General features: G+C 51.2%; 1 protein-coding gene across 2 annotated transcripts in view; it reads right to left on the minus strand.

Annotated features, from left to right (window-relative positions):
* TRIP13 (thyroid hormone receptor interactor 13) overlaps positions 1-17,112 on the minus strand; it is an 18,963-nt gene continuing 1,851 nt past the window's right edge. The window contains exons 2-13 of one of the 2 annotated variants that reach the window (XM_081054345.1): positions 16,409-16,574; positions 14,896-15,025; positions 14,146-14,201; positions 13,346-13,436; positions 12,017-12,089; positions 8,571-8,634; positions 7,721-7,807; positions 7,381-7,487; positions 4,487-4,640; positions 2,474-2,586; positions 1,224-1,293; positions 1-876 (exon numbers count right to left, since the gene is read on the minus strand). In XM_081054345.1, the coding sequence (XP_080910471.1) occupies positions 781-876; positions 1,224-1,293; positions 2,474-2,586; positions 4,487-4,640; positions 7,381-7,487; positions 7,721-7,807; positions 8,571-8,634; positions 12,017-12,089; positions 13,346-13,436; positions 14,146-14,201; positions 14,896-15,025; positions 16,409-16,574 (1,207 nt within the window). In that variant the 3' untranslated portion in view covers positions 1-780. The remainder of the gene's footprint in view (positions 877-1,223; positions 1,294-2,473; positions 2,587-4,486; positions 4,641-7,380; positions 7,488-7,720; positions 7,808-8,570; positions 8,635-12,016; positions 12,090-13,345; positions 13,437-14,145; positions 14,202-14,895; positions 15,026-16,408; positions 16,575-17,112) is intronic. The other variant, XM_081054344.1, reaches the window with a different exon arrangement.

The following is a 17,112-nucleotide window of genomic DNA, read 5'->3' on the forward strand; positions in this document are numbered from 1 at the left end:
AAGAGAAACAAAATGAGAACATTCTGGAAAAAGTTTAATACTTAGAAAGATGTAACAAAAGGTAACATGTTCTTTAAAAATATGTATAAAACACTAATATGAAATTTATTTTAGCATGAGATAAAAGCAAACATAATATTCTAATTCATAATTGGTGGAATATACCAATTATTGGCCAATTTATTTCACATCTGTGAATGTGAATCTTCATTGTGATAATGCTGGTTATGAAGGGTGTTGACACACACACGTTTCACCTGAACACTGAGGGCTGCAGCTCTCCCACAGAGGACCATGTCTGACTATTGCAAAGAACACTTTACCTAGAATTTTTTCTCGGTTTCTAGAACACAGGAATAGGTTTTCCTTATTCATGAAGTAGTCTTGGAAATGTGCACTAAAGAAAACAAGCTCACGTCAGAGAGCAAATGCTGTCCTCTATCCTGAGTGACGTGTACATTTTTAATGCTACAATCAAATCCTTGTTTCCCTAACCATATTAAACAAAATTTGTCAGCCTTTTGTGTCTGATCGACTGGCAGAAGGATGAAGTAAAAACATCTAGACAGTTCTTTACAGACAATAGAACTTGAACTACGACCCTTTCAGACAGTGAAAATGACAGGCCATTTGCCTTCAATGTGCACTGAAAGCATGTAAGTGCAACACGCTTCCTTCAACGCCTGGTTCTGCAGGCCCTGCCACGCTGTGTGGAGATATACAGGGCAGTGTCCTCACTGTGTGGTCACCATTTGAAAACCGTAGGTGGAGGAGCCCGGATCAAGTGCAAGAGGAAAGCTTCTTCCTGTCTTCAAACTGCTTGTCCACCGCTAGAGACAGGGCCTGGAGGAAGCCCTCAATGGTGACGGTGGGGGCCTGGAAGAATACACAGGCATTGTGGGGTGGCCCTCGCCCTTGGGGTGCCACTGGCAGCACCCACCCCACCCACAGCGCAGAGAGCAGAGGGGACGACTCTGGGCAGCGGTTCCACAGCTGTTCTGTGTGAGTCAAGCCCAGCACGGCCACCTCCTCCCAAAGGGCTCAAGAGGGCCCCGCCGTTAAGGTGAACACCTCCTACTGCCCGGGAGCCTGTCCCTTTGGAAATGGAGGAAAAGAAGGCAGACATGCCAACGATATTCAGTATGACTCCCAGCAAGGTCACGCCCTGCTGCAGGAGTGGGTGAGGAGGGCGCCCAGAGGCGAGGTGGCTGCGGAGCACTAACCTGGATGTACAGCGCGTGAGCCAGAAACGGGAGCTTCCTTAGGACACGGCCGCTGAGGCCCTCGCTCCTCCTGTGCATGCAACCAAGTTTGGGGACGTCAATCCACACAAACAGTTGTGTGTCAGGGCTAGTTTCCCACCCCTGTCTCTGAATGTCCCTTCTCCCATGGCCTTTGGAGTGGGGCTGGTCTCCCTGAGTCCTCAGTTACTGTTCAGGTGGGACGGGGTCCCTGCTGCCCTGACATACCACCCATGGGTGCCGGGACCGGATGCCCGCCTGCCTGGGAGTGCCAGGCAGAGCTTGATGCGGTGGGCACGGCTGGCAGCACGGGTTACCCAGGTAACTAGGCTGGTTCACGTCTTCAGTAACTTTGGTTCAAGGCTCTGAACCGCTCCCCCCATCCCATTTCTACCACTTAAACCACTTCACCATATAAGCCGAAAAAAACCACCTTTAAAAAATACCATTCTTCATGCTTTGTTGAAAAGCTTCCACGTGCCTCACAGTCTCAGAATAAAGTTCAGACTTGCTGGTCAGAACTCGGAAGCGGCCCCCTCGGCCCTCAGCACCCCCAGTCTTTGCCATTACCTGGTCTTTGCAGCGCAACCCACCTGAGGTCCCTGCACGCACGGTGCCCGTGACCTTCCCATTTTCTCTCCAGTTTATCCGAATTCTAACTCCTCTGAGATACTGGTCCATCTCCCACCTTCCCTTGACCCCCAACGTCACCAGAGGCCTTGAAAGCACTACCAGCCCTGGGCCTCGCACGCGTGTCAGAGACTCCCGGTGTTCACGTGCTACGAGTCTCTCGGCGCCCAGGGCAGGACCGCACAGGGTCTTTTCTTTCCCAAAGCACCAAGCATATGATCCTGCAGTTACTTCCTTTGCTAATTTAAGGAAAAGCTTCTCTTCTTTTCTTCTTGCCAATTTGTAAGCATTTAACAAATATTGCTTAAGAAATCATTAATGCACCAAGTAAACCTTAATTTGCAAACGTCAGTCTGCAGATATAAGTGCAGCACTTTTTCCCATTAGCTGATGGCCCCTTCGGGAGGGCAGTGGACCTCCATCCTCTGGTCCAGCAACTCGGGGAAAAGGGGCCCCCCCCAACCTGTGTGTGATGACTCAGGACTCAACTTCCTTTCCTCTGACCCCCAAACCACTACCCAGACGGCTACAGTCAATTAAGACAACCCCATTACTGTAGTGAATGGACTTTTCCTTGGTTACAAAAACGAGGTCAATCGCACCTTGAAATTTCACTCAAAAGGAGGCTGAACTTCGACACGTTGTTTTCAATGAAGCCAATCATCTCCAGCTCACGGAGGGTCAGCAGCTGCTGGCGAGGGTATATGATCTGACACTGGGGACAGGGTGGGATGGGCGCACACGTCAGCAACAGGACAGCACTCAGTGAGCGAACACAGACCACATCACGTCTTACAGAAATGCAGACTGAGATCATTCCTTGCACAGCTGACCAGGGAACAGACTGTTTCCCGTTCCCCTCGTGGGTGAGCGTGCACACGCACATGCACACCTGTCCCCACCCCACCCACACGCTTCTTAAACAACACAAATAAAACACATCTCAGAACCCAGCAGTGACCCAGTCTCCTCTGTGCTTTTGGCCAAAATGTGTCGTCACCACATGTCCGGGAGGGAGTCCAGTTTGTTACTCGGCTTCAAGGACGTGTCACAAGCCACAAGGCAGAGTTGGGCCTGGGAGCCAGGACTTGACCTGCCTTTCAAGTAGGGTCTGTTTGCTGTTTGTAAGATAAGACCCTCACTAGGTGGACTGACAGACCCCGGAGCTGAGCCACCGTGTTCGCCATGCAGACCACATGACTGTACACTAGACACTCTTTGCCAGTCACCATGCTGAACTGTCAGACTGCCACGATGACCAAATGACCACTACTTAATGAATTCGGACAAGAACTGTTTCCACTTGGGAACCCGGAGAGGAAAGCCCATGCTGGAGGTTTGGTGAAGGTCATGGGTAAATTCAGAAGTTCGCGTTCAGTGTGGTCTGACTTTCCTGCCTGCCTCAGGCTCCCGGCTTTCCAGGCTGCCTGGCTGCCGCTCCACTGACACACGCCGTCCAACATTAGTTGAGTGAGCATGGCAGACAGCAGGTTCCTGACAGAGGACCAGTCACATGCCTTCAGGACCGGCCAAATCTCCAAGGCAACATCAGGATGCCTTAACTTACCACAAGCTGTCTAGACACACGCTCAGCTCCCAGGAAGGCTGTGCACTCGGAACCTTAACCAGCCCGGGATTCACAGCACAAGTGTGAGCGTGACACCACACTGAAGGCCCTCGGAGGCCTCCAGCTGGACCTGCCATCGACTGGCTCCTGGGCAGCAACATGCGTCACAACACTCTGCCTGTCACTTGGGACTTGCGTCAAAGCTCCATAGCGCCCCGCTCCATCTCCCATGCCATAGAAAGCAGGCCGGACGTGCACACCAGGACAGCGAGGCCCCAGCTCTGAGACCAGTGCTGAGACCAGCTCCCGTCCCTGTCACAGACGCTGCGCTGTCCTTGTTGAGGATGCCGGGGCCCCAGGTCCACGGTGCCAGGTGGTGGCTGCAGGCTGGGGGCGTCGCTCCCACCCCACCAGCGGTTACAATGATGCCATTACTGTGATCACCATGTCAACACCCATTTGTTGGCTGGGATGGTTACCGCCCCTGTCCCCCCAGTGCCAGAGCTCCTGGCACCAGGCACACGGCAGGTCCGTTAGACTGAGTTATAAGATTGACGGTGACCATCACCACACTCACTGCTGCTGTGCTCATGGCCATCGCTAGAACTCGGGACCAAAGGGACATGAATACTGCAACCGATGACAGCCTGTGAACTATGACCTCCAGTCAGAAGGAACTCCTTGTGAGCAATGACATCTAGTCAGGATGACCTCCCTGTGAACTATGACCCCCCAATCAGGATGGCCTCCCTGTGAACTATGACCTCCAGTCAGAAGGACCTCCTTGTGAGCAATGACCTCTGGTCAGGATGGCCTCCCTGTGAACTATGACCTCCGGTCAGAATGGCGTGTGGTGACCATTTTGAGTCAGTGGCCATAATTCTATTAGTGCAACCTGCCAGATAGAATAAATTGAAAATCTCAATCTAAAGGGTTAACGCCATGTGAAACTCCCTCATTCCACACTGGCCTGTTATGCTACGCCAGGAATTGTGAAAACATAAGAAATCTACTGACTGATTAGTACAGAGAAAGAAAACCCTGGCACCTTCATCAGTTCTTCTAAACAGGACAGGTAGATTTTGAAGATGGCTGCTGCAGATGGCAGCCCGATGTACTGCCTGATGTCTGCACGGTCCACGAAAGCCACGTCGATCCTCTCCGTGATGTTGGAAGTGGTCAGAATCACCACGTTGGAGTGCCTGGAGGCAGAAGAGCAAGGACCGGTCACCCCATGCCTCAGTGACCTGACTATAGCCTCCCCTACACGGGGAGTGTCAGATGCCCTTGAAGGTCCTGGACGTTCGGCCACCATCATTGGGCTGGGCGCACCCACTGTCCCAATGCCGGCCCGCAAGGCCTCCCACGGCCCTCACCCGAGCTGCTGCCGAACCCCTCACTCCCATTAGGCTGTCCTGGCCACAGCACAGCGTGCCAGGAACACTCTCAGGGCCTGTGCTCCATCTGCTCCTCTGCCTTCTGGAAAGCTCTCCTAGACTCCTGCTGACTGTTCCCTTGCCTCCTTCAATTGCAGTTAAGCTGCCACCTCTGTGGAGCGTTCCTGACCGCTCTGCCGGGACCCACACCACTGCCAGACTACTCATCTCACAGGTCCCGTCACCCCAACACAGTGGAGCTGAATTATTTATCCCGAGTACCAGCTGCTTCCCCGTTAGCTTCCAGGTTCCACAAGGCCACTGTCATTGCTCTGCTCAGCAACATGGGCCGGCACAGGGCCTGCCGATAGCACACAGGTGTGGCCAGGGAAGCACCTGGGAGGATCGGCTTCACCTGGACTCTGGCATGAGGTGTGCTGCTCTGTGGCAGGGGCACACGGGTCCCAGGGGCCTGGGCAGAGGCAGGGGAGCTGGCTGCTCAGCCCAGCAGCTGAGTGGGGACGCAGAGGGAGCACGTGGCTGGAATCACGTCCAGGGGGAGTTTGTTACAAAGCATCTGACCTGCAGAGGCAGGCGTGGAAGGGTCACCCAGAGGGGCGTGAACCAGGATATGACTCAACGTGAGGCCAGGCAGGGGAAAGGAACCAGGCGAACACATGTGTCTGCTCCTTCCTGAGTCCACACACCCGGCCACAGGAGGCGTGTCAGGGTGACACACCCTGGCGTGAGTGGTGGGTGCACGACGCAGCCGTCGTTGTCACGGGAACCCGGGAAGTTGGGGCTTCAGCGCAGAATGAGCAGCCTGGGAGAGTGTCTGACGTTTGCTCACAGTGGACACAGGTCTGTGACCGGGACTCACCCACTTGAACCATGAGTAATGCCAGATGACAGAAAGCTGTGAACAGGCTGTGCAGGGGCCCCTGAAGAGACGGAATGGAAACCTCGGTAGCAGAAACTGAGGTAGTCAGCAGTGAAGATGGAGGAAAATGCTGAGGAAAGTTCCAGGAAAAGAAAACTGAGCGCTCGGCTGAGCAAGGGATAGAAACCAGACTGAGAAGCAAATCAGGGAGGGACGGAAGCAGCTACAAGGAGGGGCAACACGTCCCACGAGGCTCGGAAGGGCGGGAAGCAAGAGGCCCCTGCAGCTGGGCGCAGGAGACAAGCACACCTCCAGGAAGCCAGACATTCTCCATAGCTAACAGCGGCGAGGGCCGAGCCAACACATTCCTGAGCAGTGTAGTCACTGTCGCTGTACATCCAACGAGCTAGCTTCTGGGTGACACTCAGGAGCCCTGGCACCCCGGGAGCAGACCCTGGAGAACGAGCAGGATGCCGGGTGGTGGAGGGAGCGTGGATGTCCCATGGAGGACAGCTGGGGCTCTGGTTCAGACGTCACTGACCCATGAGTGCGGTCTGTGGGTCTCGCTCCCTACAGCGGGAACAACGCTGGTGTCCTGAGCACAGGCCCTGGACCTGCATGGCTGGACGGTGCAGACGTGACACCTGGGCCCACGAAGGGCGAGCAGATGGCACTCCGCCCGGTGCCAGCACCTCAGCCGCGACACACACCATGGTGCTGGCACATGGGGACAGAGCGCCCGCGATTCCTTTTATGCTGCTCAGCAGGGAGGGTGTAAGTTGTCACCAGGCCCAACTTCTGGTTCCCATTTTAATACTTTATAAAGTGCGTAAGTCCTAAAACGCAGTAAGTGTACGCCACTCAGAAGTGGACAAAGAGCCGACACTCCATGGCAGAGGCATGTTTCGTTAGGAGAACTGGAGTAGGGTGGAAAGGTCTGTGACCCTCACACATCCTCTCTGCGACCTGTCACGTCACGTCACTGGGCGTCTGGTCCTTTACAGCCACATGCTGCTTCATGCCATTTCGGTGACGGTGGACCCACCCACATCTGATAGTGGGTGCACGAGGTCACGATGCATTAGAAACACAGGTTTGCCGGCAATGCTGAGAGCAAAGGCTGGATCCGCCTGCAATGCTGAACGTACCGATGGCTGTGGGTGGTTTGACTGTATGGGGAGGCTCAGGACGCTGTCCTCCCACCAGGCACCACTCGCGGCTGGGACCCCGGGGTCGGCGAGGGAGCCGGAGGAGGCCCTGCACACGCTCGTGCTCAAGCTCACTTCCCTTCCGTTTCCCTCATCTCCCTTTTATTATTTCTCATCTCAGGCTTATTTCCCTGGGTCTCTTTCCATCTCTCCTCTCCCATTCTCTCCCTTTTTCCTTCTTTCCCTCCAAAGCTCCGTCCCAATGTGCGTGCACGTGCACACACTTTATCTTCTACACCGTGTGCTCGCTGTGCCCTGGCTCTGGTTAGCTGCCCAAATACCATGTTCCAACCTTCTACGGTCCTTGGTGCCCTCACACGCTTCCAGGCTTATGGCCGAGGTGCAGCAGGCTGCAGCACGCAGCCCAGGGTGCAGTGGGCGGTGCCCTCCTGCCTCTGTCATGTTCACAGACGACGGATCACCTAGCAACGCATTTCTCAGAACGTATCCACTGTTAAGCAGCACGTGACTGTATTACCTTTTAATCTGATCAATTTGGGTCAAGACGGCATTGACCACGCGGATGGCATCTGAAGGCTCGGTGCCCGCCCTGCAGGCATTGCGGGCAGCTGTGAGGCTCTCCACCTGTGGGGATGGAGCAATGGGTCAAAAATGACCATGCCTGGACCCACAGGGCAGCCACGAAACACGTCCACTGAGTGAACGAACAAACGAGTGGGTGTGCAGGAGCCCGCCTGTGCCAGCTCAACGTGTGGGGTGCCAAGGAGGACAGTGCGTGCAGACGGAGGCCGGGCAGCAGTGAGAGGTGACTCAGCCCTGATCCCCCCACCGCAGGTTTACTGGCGGGACACACCCACCTCATCAATCAGCACGAACACCAGAGCGTCCTTGTCATCGATCAGGTCCTGGATCTTCTGGAACATCTTAGTCACCAGCTTGCCACTCTGGAACCAACACACTCTTTTAGTGTTGCCATGCACTCGCCATACTGCCTGGGGCACACCTGCATCCACCGTCCCTGCCTGGCACTGCTCGGACCCCAAGTGGCCCCACAAGCTCAGTCTCCTGATGGCCCTCGAAGAACTCTGAGTCCCAGAAGCTAGGCCTGCAGGGGAGGAGGTCCACCCAAAGCCCCGTGTCCCTGTCTCATGTGCTAGGACACTGAGACTTGAGTCCACATGCCTCCCTTCCAGGGCCACATGGCACACCTGTCTGCCTGCCTCTTACTGTCCCTTTCCCAGCTGTCCTTACACCAGCCACGAGATGGGTCACGGCAGCAAACATGTAAACTGGCCAGGCACACCCCTTATGGACACTCCCTGTCCCCACTCCCATCTGCCAGACGTGCCTGCTGACATGGCAGAATGCTTCAGAGGTCAGGGGCCCTCGTGATGTCACGTTGCCAAGCCCCAGTTCACAGATGGTGGCATGAGGCTCAGAGCCCAAGGGCATTCTTAGGTGAGGGGTGCAGCCCAGGTCAGAACTTGGGGTCCCCTCCCTCCTCAGATAATGCTGAATATGCTGTCCCACCAGTCACAGGTTTGCATGTGCCCCGGCTCTCGGGCCTCAGACCATTTCCACGTTACTGTTTAGCTGTGGAATTTCCTCTGACCAGAAAGGAAGCCCCACAGAAAGTTTGCCTAATATATACGACACCTTTTCAACAACATGGTCAACAACACAGAGAATTAGAATATTAATACTTACTTCTGAAAACCATTTAGAAAAGAGGCTGTGGCTGTTTATCTCAATTAACTGGCCATACCGGTACCTAGGATGATAGAAGAGTTAAGACACCCACTTCACGATTGGCCCCCGTTCTCCCACTGCCCTGCCTGCGGGAACTACTGACTTGTTCAATCGTTGTATCTACTGACAGAGAACTGATGAGTCAGGAAGCCTGCACGCTAAGTGTGAAAAATCTAACAGGACAGAACCAAAAGTTCTAGTGGAAGCAAAGCAAGGTTTTTCCCACTGAGTGATATCTTCACTTGAATTAAAGCAAGAGTACAACCCCTTTCATTTTTAACCTACTTGCAATCGACATTTCTACATTTAAAACGTATTATTGGTACTAATCCAGCAAACAAATCAGTATATAAACATCACGAGTTCAGACTGGAGCTGAACATTTTCTCTTCCTTCCACAAAACCCTCGAGTACGACGGCACAAAATCACTTCCTGCTCTGAATGCTCGGATGACCTTAGCACACACTCGTGGATGGAAGTCTAGCGCTAACACTCCCGTCTCGCGGGAGGTGGCAGAGACATGCGGACGCACTGAGTCCTGACTAGACTAAAACAGGGAACCAGACTGAGGGGGAGAGAAGCTGGATCCCAGGCCCTCTTCAGTTTTGTTCTTGTCAAAAGCCCACAGAAGAAAAATAATTACTTTCAAAAAGTATCACTGACTTTCCACTAAAAAAGGAGGAAAACACCATTTACTAGTTCTGTTTACAAAAGAGAGAGAAGGGAGACAGACTCCCTAACGAAATAAAGATTGGATTGAATATTAAAGTTAATTATAAAACATTTTGATTATCAAGGAAGCAACAAAGGCTTCATGTGCCGTTTCTGAGCCACAAAATAAATACGTTATTTCCAGCTCTTGGTACGGTTACGTGTCACTTGATGATGGGGTATGTTCTGAGAAATGTGTCGTCAGGAGATTGCACTGTTGTGAGAACATCAGTGACGGCCCAGCCCACTGCACGCCGGGCTTCAGGCCTGTGCAGCACGTCACCACGTAAAACATCTCGGGACTCAGGCCAGCACAGGAGGAAAGGATGCGATCACGAGACGGGGAGACTGCTGAGGCGTAACCCGCACACTGTGTCACAGAGAACTTCTCTCAGTAGAGAGTCCACTGTAAAGTGAGGACAAAAACAACGCATACGCCAGTAGTGCAGTCGTGGCCTGCCATTGTCCAGCAGCGCCCTGCACTGTGTCTGCCGTTCCTTCATGCGATTGGCAGCACAGTAGGTGTTTTCACCACAAACACGCAGGTTTGTGTCACCACAAACATGTGAGGGGTGCGGTGAGCTAAGACGTGACCGCAGCTGTGATGTCACCAGGCGGTAGGATTTTTCACCTCCGTTGTCACCGTACAGGACCACTGTCGTATATGGGGTCTGTGGGTGACTGAAACGTCACTATGCTGTGCCTGACTGTACTGGAAAAAGTTGTATTTCTTGTAATAACATCTTCACTCTGCTGTTTTAGAAACCTGCCCCTAGAGATCTTTAAAACACAGGTGGCACTACAGTATGTTAAGACGAAGGCCAAGTCATTAAACATAAAATAAAGGGTTGAAATAAAGCAATTTTCCTATGTACAAATATGAGACATTTTGAAAAGAAAATACATTCGAAAGTAAATCTCACAGCATTTCCTTTTCTAAAGCCAAACTGGAGTAGCAGGTACCAGAATAACCCTTTGCCTTCATCAATTAGAAAACTGGACAACACTTTCACAAGCGGTGCCTATGCCATCCCAGAGCAAACAAGGTGAGGGTGGATCATAACATTTTTTGATCCCATTTTCCAGCATGTGCTCCGTTAGATTTTATCCATGGGTTCTTATATCTTGCGATTGAAAATGCCTCCTTTGTTTTAATGGCACATTCTGGAGAGCCTGTTTCATTGTTAGGAATTCTTGGGTTGTTTATCTTCCAGAAGTGTCTATGTACTGTTAAATAAAATTGCTCATAATTTTGGTTATTTAATACCTTTAAGAAGACAGATTATGATGGACCAGCCCTAAGAAAGAATGAGTATTTTTGAATTGAGATGATCAATAATAAACATATTTCCTATTAAAAAAGAAAACTGGACAAAATAAATGAAACATCTGTAAAGAACACTGGCCAAGAGGCATCTGAGAACTGAGACCTGAAAGAGGGGAAATGAGGTGAGCTCTGCAGGCACCCTGTCTCTCTGCCTGGAGCACCGGGACATGACCCAGGAAGGGCACGGCCATCATACTAAGTGGAGGAGACAGAGGTCAGAGTTCAAAGAGTCTGAGGCAGCTGGAGGTTAGAGAGCAGAGTTCCAGAGCAGAGGGAGATTTTCAGGAATTAAGTGCCAGAAACCATCGCGGGGTCCCTCGAGTCTTTACTGAACAGTTGGGATGCGTATGAGCAGGGAAAGCCATGAGGCTGTGCCCGTGTGTGAGCTGAACAGTTCCTGGCGCTCCTGCAGGCTGGGCGTGTTCAAATTCCGAGTCGCCAGAGCAGAGTACTCATTATGCATTCCTGGTGTCCAGCTGAGACTCCAGGCGGCCCCTAGAGGACACCTAGACCCCTCTCTAACAAAGCTTCAAACTGACCCTCAGGAAGATCATACCAAATTGCAAATAACTGAAATGCCTACCAGAATACTTCAGATAGATAACTCAGACACTTCAAATCCCAACATCCATGTTAAAACAAAATTATCTAAACATTAAAATGGCTATTACCCATTTGCTCAAGGATTTTAACAAGAACACAATGAAAAGAGGAATGAAAAGTATAAAAGGAACCAAAGAGAAATACGCTCTCAGAAATGAAAATTTCATTGAATGGAATTAAAAGCAAAGTAGATACTGTAGAAAACAGTCCAAAATGAAACAAAGAAAAATTAAAAACCCGGGGGGAAAAAAGCGCATCAGTGGCCCGTGGGATAGTATCAGACAGTCTAACATGTAAATAAATGGACTCCCAGAAAGGGGGGACAGGGAAATTAGTTGAGAAAACTAATTTCATCCAAATGTGATAAAACTACAAACCCAGAGGAGACTGAAACGGACAAGTGCACCATCAGAGGCTTCGCCACGCCCCTCCAGTAAGTGACAACAGACCAGGCCACCAGCACGGACGTCAAGTACCCTGAGCTGACACCCATGAGGCACCCCACCCACAGGAGCAGAAACACGTTCTCTGAGGTACACGTGCTCTGTCACCAGGACAGACACGTGCTGCTCACCAAACAAGTGTCCATAAACTTAAAAAGATCAAAATTGTAACTCAAGACGATACTGATGACAGAGGAACTGGTTGATTTACACTGACAGAGGGACCTGCTGTTTGTGTAAAACGATTAACAAACAGAGAGAGCTCCCACTGTGTAAATGAAAGGCAGGGACCTTCCCCTCTCCTCAGTCACCAAGATACCTGCTCGAAAGTCGGATGGTCAGTTTCTGGGCCAGCGCTCGACACAGGGATGTTTTGCCAGTTCCCGGAGGACCTGCAGCAAAATTCAAGCACAGATGTGGGGAAGTCAGGGCTGTGACAAATTTCTGAAAACAGCAGCAGTTGTCTTTTCCGTAGAATACGAAACAAAGAGCAGAGTTTTCGATGCTGTGAGTGGTATTACGAGCGCTGCTCGCTAACTCACAAACAAGTCTGCTAGCAGTATTTAAGCGCCATACAGTATCACCAATGCACTTCACAAGTTTCTCCCTCTTCCCGTTTGAACTCGTGTCTCTGGTCTTAGCTTTCACTGTGCAACAAAGTCCCCACCTCTGGGCCAAGGGCCGCTCAACTCTGAGTGCTGCATTTCCCGGCTTCCCTAACACCCTCGTCGCCGCCACATGTCCAGTGAAATCCAGGCCCTAAGGCACCTTTCGGAAGCCCCATACACCCTTGCTGACAACACCGGGACTCGAGCCCTGAAGCGTGCTGCCTGCGGCCCACAGCAGCACTGCCTTCCCGGCAGCTCTGTCTACCAGGGCCTGCACCCCACACTAAACGAGCGGCAAAGTGAGGGCCTTGTGTGTACAGCTTCTTGCTATGTCACCTACAACACCCTGCATCTAACAGAAAATGCTGACACATTCAACTCTGAGTTTCTGCAAGCATTTTCAGTAATCACAAAGGGGACATGTAACAAATTCTAAATGGAAATAACGTATTTCACTTATTGAAATAGCTACTGATCTCCTACTCTGAATCTGGTATCAAGACAAGGTGCCGGCGTATCTAATATTTAAAAGATACATTTTTTAAGATTGTCTATAAGCATTTACACAATCTTAACTGGTATAAAGAAGCTAGGTACTCTGAGCTCCTACCTCACTATAATTTGTGTATCCTAGATTCCTTTCCATCCAGTGACATTAAGAAAAACACCCACGATCTTCCTCTGAGAAGACTCAGAATTTCTGTAAAGTGGGGTTTCTGCAGTTTGCTACTCAAAGTGAAGCCCTAAGAATGCTACAAAGAAATATGCGGCATTTCTCCCCCAAGGAGTTTATGGTCAGTTGAGGCAATAAGAGAGTTCACCAAATAGTTTAGCACTACTGGAAAAGTCACAGGGCAGTAATCGGATGGCGGCCAAATGAAGGGTCAGGTAGGAAATGCGCAGACAGCGGCTGCACTGGCTTCGGGGACAGGGAGCACTCGAGGACAACAGTGGCTCCCACCACAGGAACGCTTTAACTCCTCGCAGACGGACAAAGCTATGAACAAAGCTGACATCACACACAGCCCCGCGTACATTACCATGGAGTAGCACCACCCGGTTCCATGTGATTAGATTGCTGTCGACGTTCTTGTCTGAAAACAGCAACGCTGTCATCACGTAATCAAGGAGCTGAGTGGAGAAAGGAAAATACAGATATAGGTGCCGACAGGCAGAAGCTGCCACCAAACACGCTGCCACGTGAGCGGCAGGGAAGGAGCGCGGTGGCTCCGCATGGCTGCCTTGCCAGTCGCTTCCCGCACACCTCACAAGCTTTCACTGCAGAAGGTTAACGCAAGACAGAGGGTACGTGCTGATTATTACCGCGAGTGGAAAGGAGGAACCCGGACTTTTTCTGTAAAATGCCAGCATCGCACACAATGACGAAGGGACTGACTAAGCAGGGGGAAGCCTCTTCCTCGGGGCCAGCACACGCAGCACATTTACTACAAGATGCCAGCAGCCAGGACTCCCTGGGCTCAGAGTGGCTTCCCAGATGGGAGCCAGGGGAACGGGGTACGGACTTCGAGTATCCCCACATCGTGCTCGCTCGATCCTGCCCTCCTGTCTGCCTACACTATGCCCCTCAGACCCGGGGAAGCCTAGGAGTGAAACCCAACAGAAGCTGTCGTCACCTTCTGCACCCCTCTTCCCCCTGAGGAGACACCCCAGAGACCAACTCCACTTGGGAGCAATCCAGGGAACAGACACGCAGGACGCAGGCTGCTGGCGGGCAGCGGTTCCCAAAAGCCCATTTGAGTCACAGGGCTCCCCGGTGCTAGAGACCAACATCATAGCGATTCTACTACAAATGGGCCTTCTGGGAAAAACGGCAGCTTACCTGAGATTTGACTTCCACGTCATACACCAGGCTGTCCCACAGCCCATGGAATTCCGCTGAGAAAAAAACAAAAACCTAACTTAAGGAAAGCATTACACCTACTGGCTAGATATGCCAAACCACCAATGTGCGCTCCACAGCTCCACACGTGGCATACTAACATTCTGATTACAGGGATGTTAATCTTTTAAAATTTTTTTTAAAGATGCAAAGTAAACGCAAGTGATGTAGGACTCTGACCAACAATTAACTGGGGAAGAGTAACCTTTTTGTCGTGTCATTATGCATAACTGTCTTCTCTGGATCTGCGCTATGACACGGCCCCGGTCCTGAATCCACCACTCTCCCCACAAGCCAACACTTGGGTGAGGCAGAGTGGCAGGTCTAGTCCAGCCGTGAGGACATCGGCACAAAACCTGATGAGTGAATTAACCCCAGGGCTCTGCCTGCGAGAACCCATCAGCAAGTCCCTGGAGAAGCACCAAGAAGGTCAGGGGGAGGAGTGGTCCAGCAGGACAGACCCACTGGGCAGCAAAGAGCAAGGTCGCATTCCATCTGTGAGGACCCGTCCAAAGGAAATCCCACTTTCCTCTGCTGTGATCTACTTTCCATTTCATCAGTGCTAAAATGCCCTGAAACCCTACAAAACAATGGACATTTCCTTGGCTAACCCACTTGGCAAGCCTCGGTGTGCCATGCTCTGACCTCGTGGACTCAGCACACTGCACCCACAGTCACTGTCACAAGTACCTGCGGGCAGAAGCCAATGATTTGCCGCAGTTATACTTTCTGTCTCTTCCTCCAGGTTCTCACTGCTGGGACCATCTTCATTCAGCTGGAAGGTGTGAAGGGCAATCGTGCACGTGCTCAAATCGATGGGCTGTGAGCAGGAGAAACCAAACAAACACGTACACACGGAAAATAACTCGCTTTTAATTCTAGCGATAAAAATTAGGTGTCAAAGTCCAAAAGTAAAGATTGAATGTACAGAATGTTAAAGACCAGTTCTTAGATTAGATGAAAGACTATGATTGTATTTCAGATTTAGGATTAGTTCTTTTTAAAATGTGTATCCCTCCCTCCCCTTTTGGGGTCCTACATTTACTTAGAAAAACAACTTTACTGTTTTTGTAGTTACGAAAGTCAATACACACTTGTTGAAAAAATGCAAATATAGAAGAATATTTTAAGTTCTCTACATCCAACCTCATAGATGTTAGTCTCAAACACACTCACACACATTTGACCAAAAAGCGATTCTACCACTCATTTTTCTAACTGTGCCTTTCCCACTTAGTACTGGAGCATAGAGACATTTTTATGTCAGTACGGTAGATAGAAACCTCATTCTTTTTCATGGTTATTTCATCATATTTGGTGTGCATGTGTCAGATTTGTTCAGACATCTCTGATAGTTAAAATATTTCACATTGTCAATTATTGTTGACAATAATTATCTGTTAAGACAAACTTCTTCAGAAATGAGAACATTAAAATGTTTCGTGGTCAGCACCCAGGCCCCCCAGTTACACTGTGCTACTCTGTCCTTCCACAAGCATCGGAAAGCTCCCTGGTTCCCCGCAGGGTGGCCAAAATCAAGTACAGTAACATCACATCTCGGTGTGGATAAAACTCCAAGAACGCCACAAATGTTAGTCTTAACATAAGAGGAAGGTCCACCTCGTTGAAGAAATGTCAGTGCCGTATCAATTCTTCCAAACTGATTCCTTCTAAGACAGAAACTACAGGCACATTGTCCCAAGGCAGACACGTTGGGCTGTTTCTACAATGGTGACAGAGCTGTCCCACTCAGCCACACGCCCACACAAAGCCCCTCTCAGCTCCCACACACGAACTCTGTAAGACGGAGGGGTTATGAATCCTGCTGGACCAGGTGAAGAGCTCTGAGAAGGCAAGCCCACCTCCTCACCTCTGTTGTCCCCATACCTCCCACGGGCCTCCCACGTGCTGAGCACTCCATAAATGTTGCTGACGGAAAGCATGAGACAGGAGGCACGCAGGCTGCGCAGTGCAGCCCACCGTTCGAGTTCCGGGTTTCCAGTGTGCCTCCCGACTGCACTGGTCGAGGCTGACACGGGGGCCATGTGTACTCCCAGGCAGCCAGTGCTTTGATCGGCAAACCAACACATGAGTAAAGCAGTGTGACATACACCGACCACAGCAGCAAGTTGCCATTCATGGTACTGATTCTGGACTCAGTTAAGGGTTAACCAGATCCTGGTACTGGGAATTAGTAACTTACCTGTGGGTCTCTCACCTTTAATTCTGTGTCAACAATAGAAACAGACTGCAGATTTCTGGTCAGAAAAGGGTCATCAAACTCAGTCCACGTGTAATCACCAAACACAATGTTGTGTCTATTAAGTAGCTTTCTCACACTCAGTTTTATGTCTTCTTTTTTTGCCGTGCTAGGCAAACAAAACACACAGATCAGTTTTAAGTTAGAAAACGAGAGTAACTATCATTTTAAAGAAATAACCAGGCCAGACACCTGATAGTGCAGCAGTTAAGAGTACAGGAGAGAGGGGCCGCCTGGTGACCAAACCTGGAGCCACCACCACCGTGTGAGCTCAGGGAGCAGCCCACGGACCCGTGCCGGCCCTCCGTTAGATGCGGGCATTAGAGGCAGGAGTCCTTGCTGCACGGAGCTGGGACGAGGATTAGTGAACACACTCTAAGTGTTAGGCCCACGCGTGGCACAGCGACCGCACTCCGTGAACACCGACTATTCCTGTCGTTAATGAGCCGGGGACTCCGGCTGTGGGTTCAGGTCACAGTCTGCAAGCTAACAGGTGCTCCCGGCCCGGGGTTCCCAGCCAGGCACGGGAGGCTCCCCAGGGCCCAGCAGCCCCCGGCCGGTCCTGAGCCCGCGCCGAGGTGCGCGAGCGCACTGCCCACAGCTGCCGGGGACACTGTGCTCCCAGGGATGCAGCTCCCGGGGACACA

Source organism: Rhinolophus hipposideros, assembly GCF_964194185.1.
Source record: "Rhinolophus hipposideros genome assembly, chromosome: 7".
NCBI classification, from domain to species: domain Eukaryota; kingdom Metazoa; phylum Chordata; class Mammalia; order Chiroptera; family Rhinolophidae; genus Rhinolophus; species Rhinolophus hipposideros.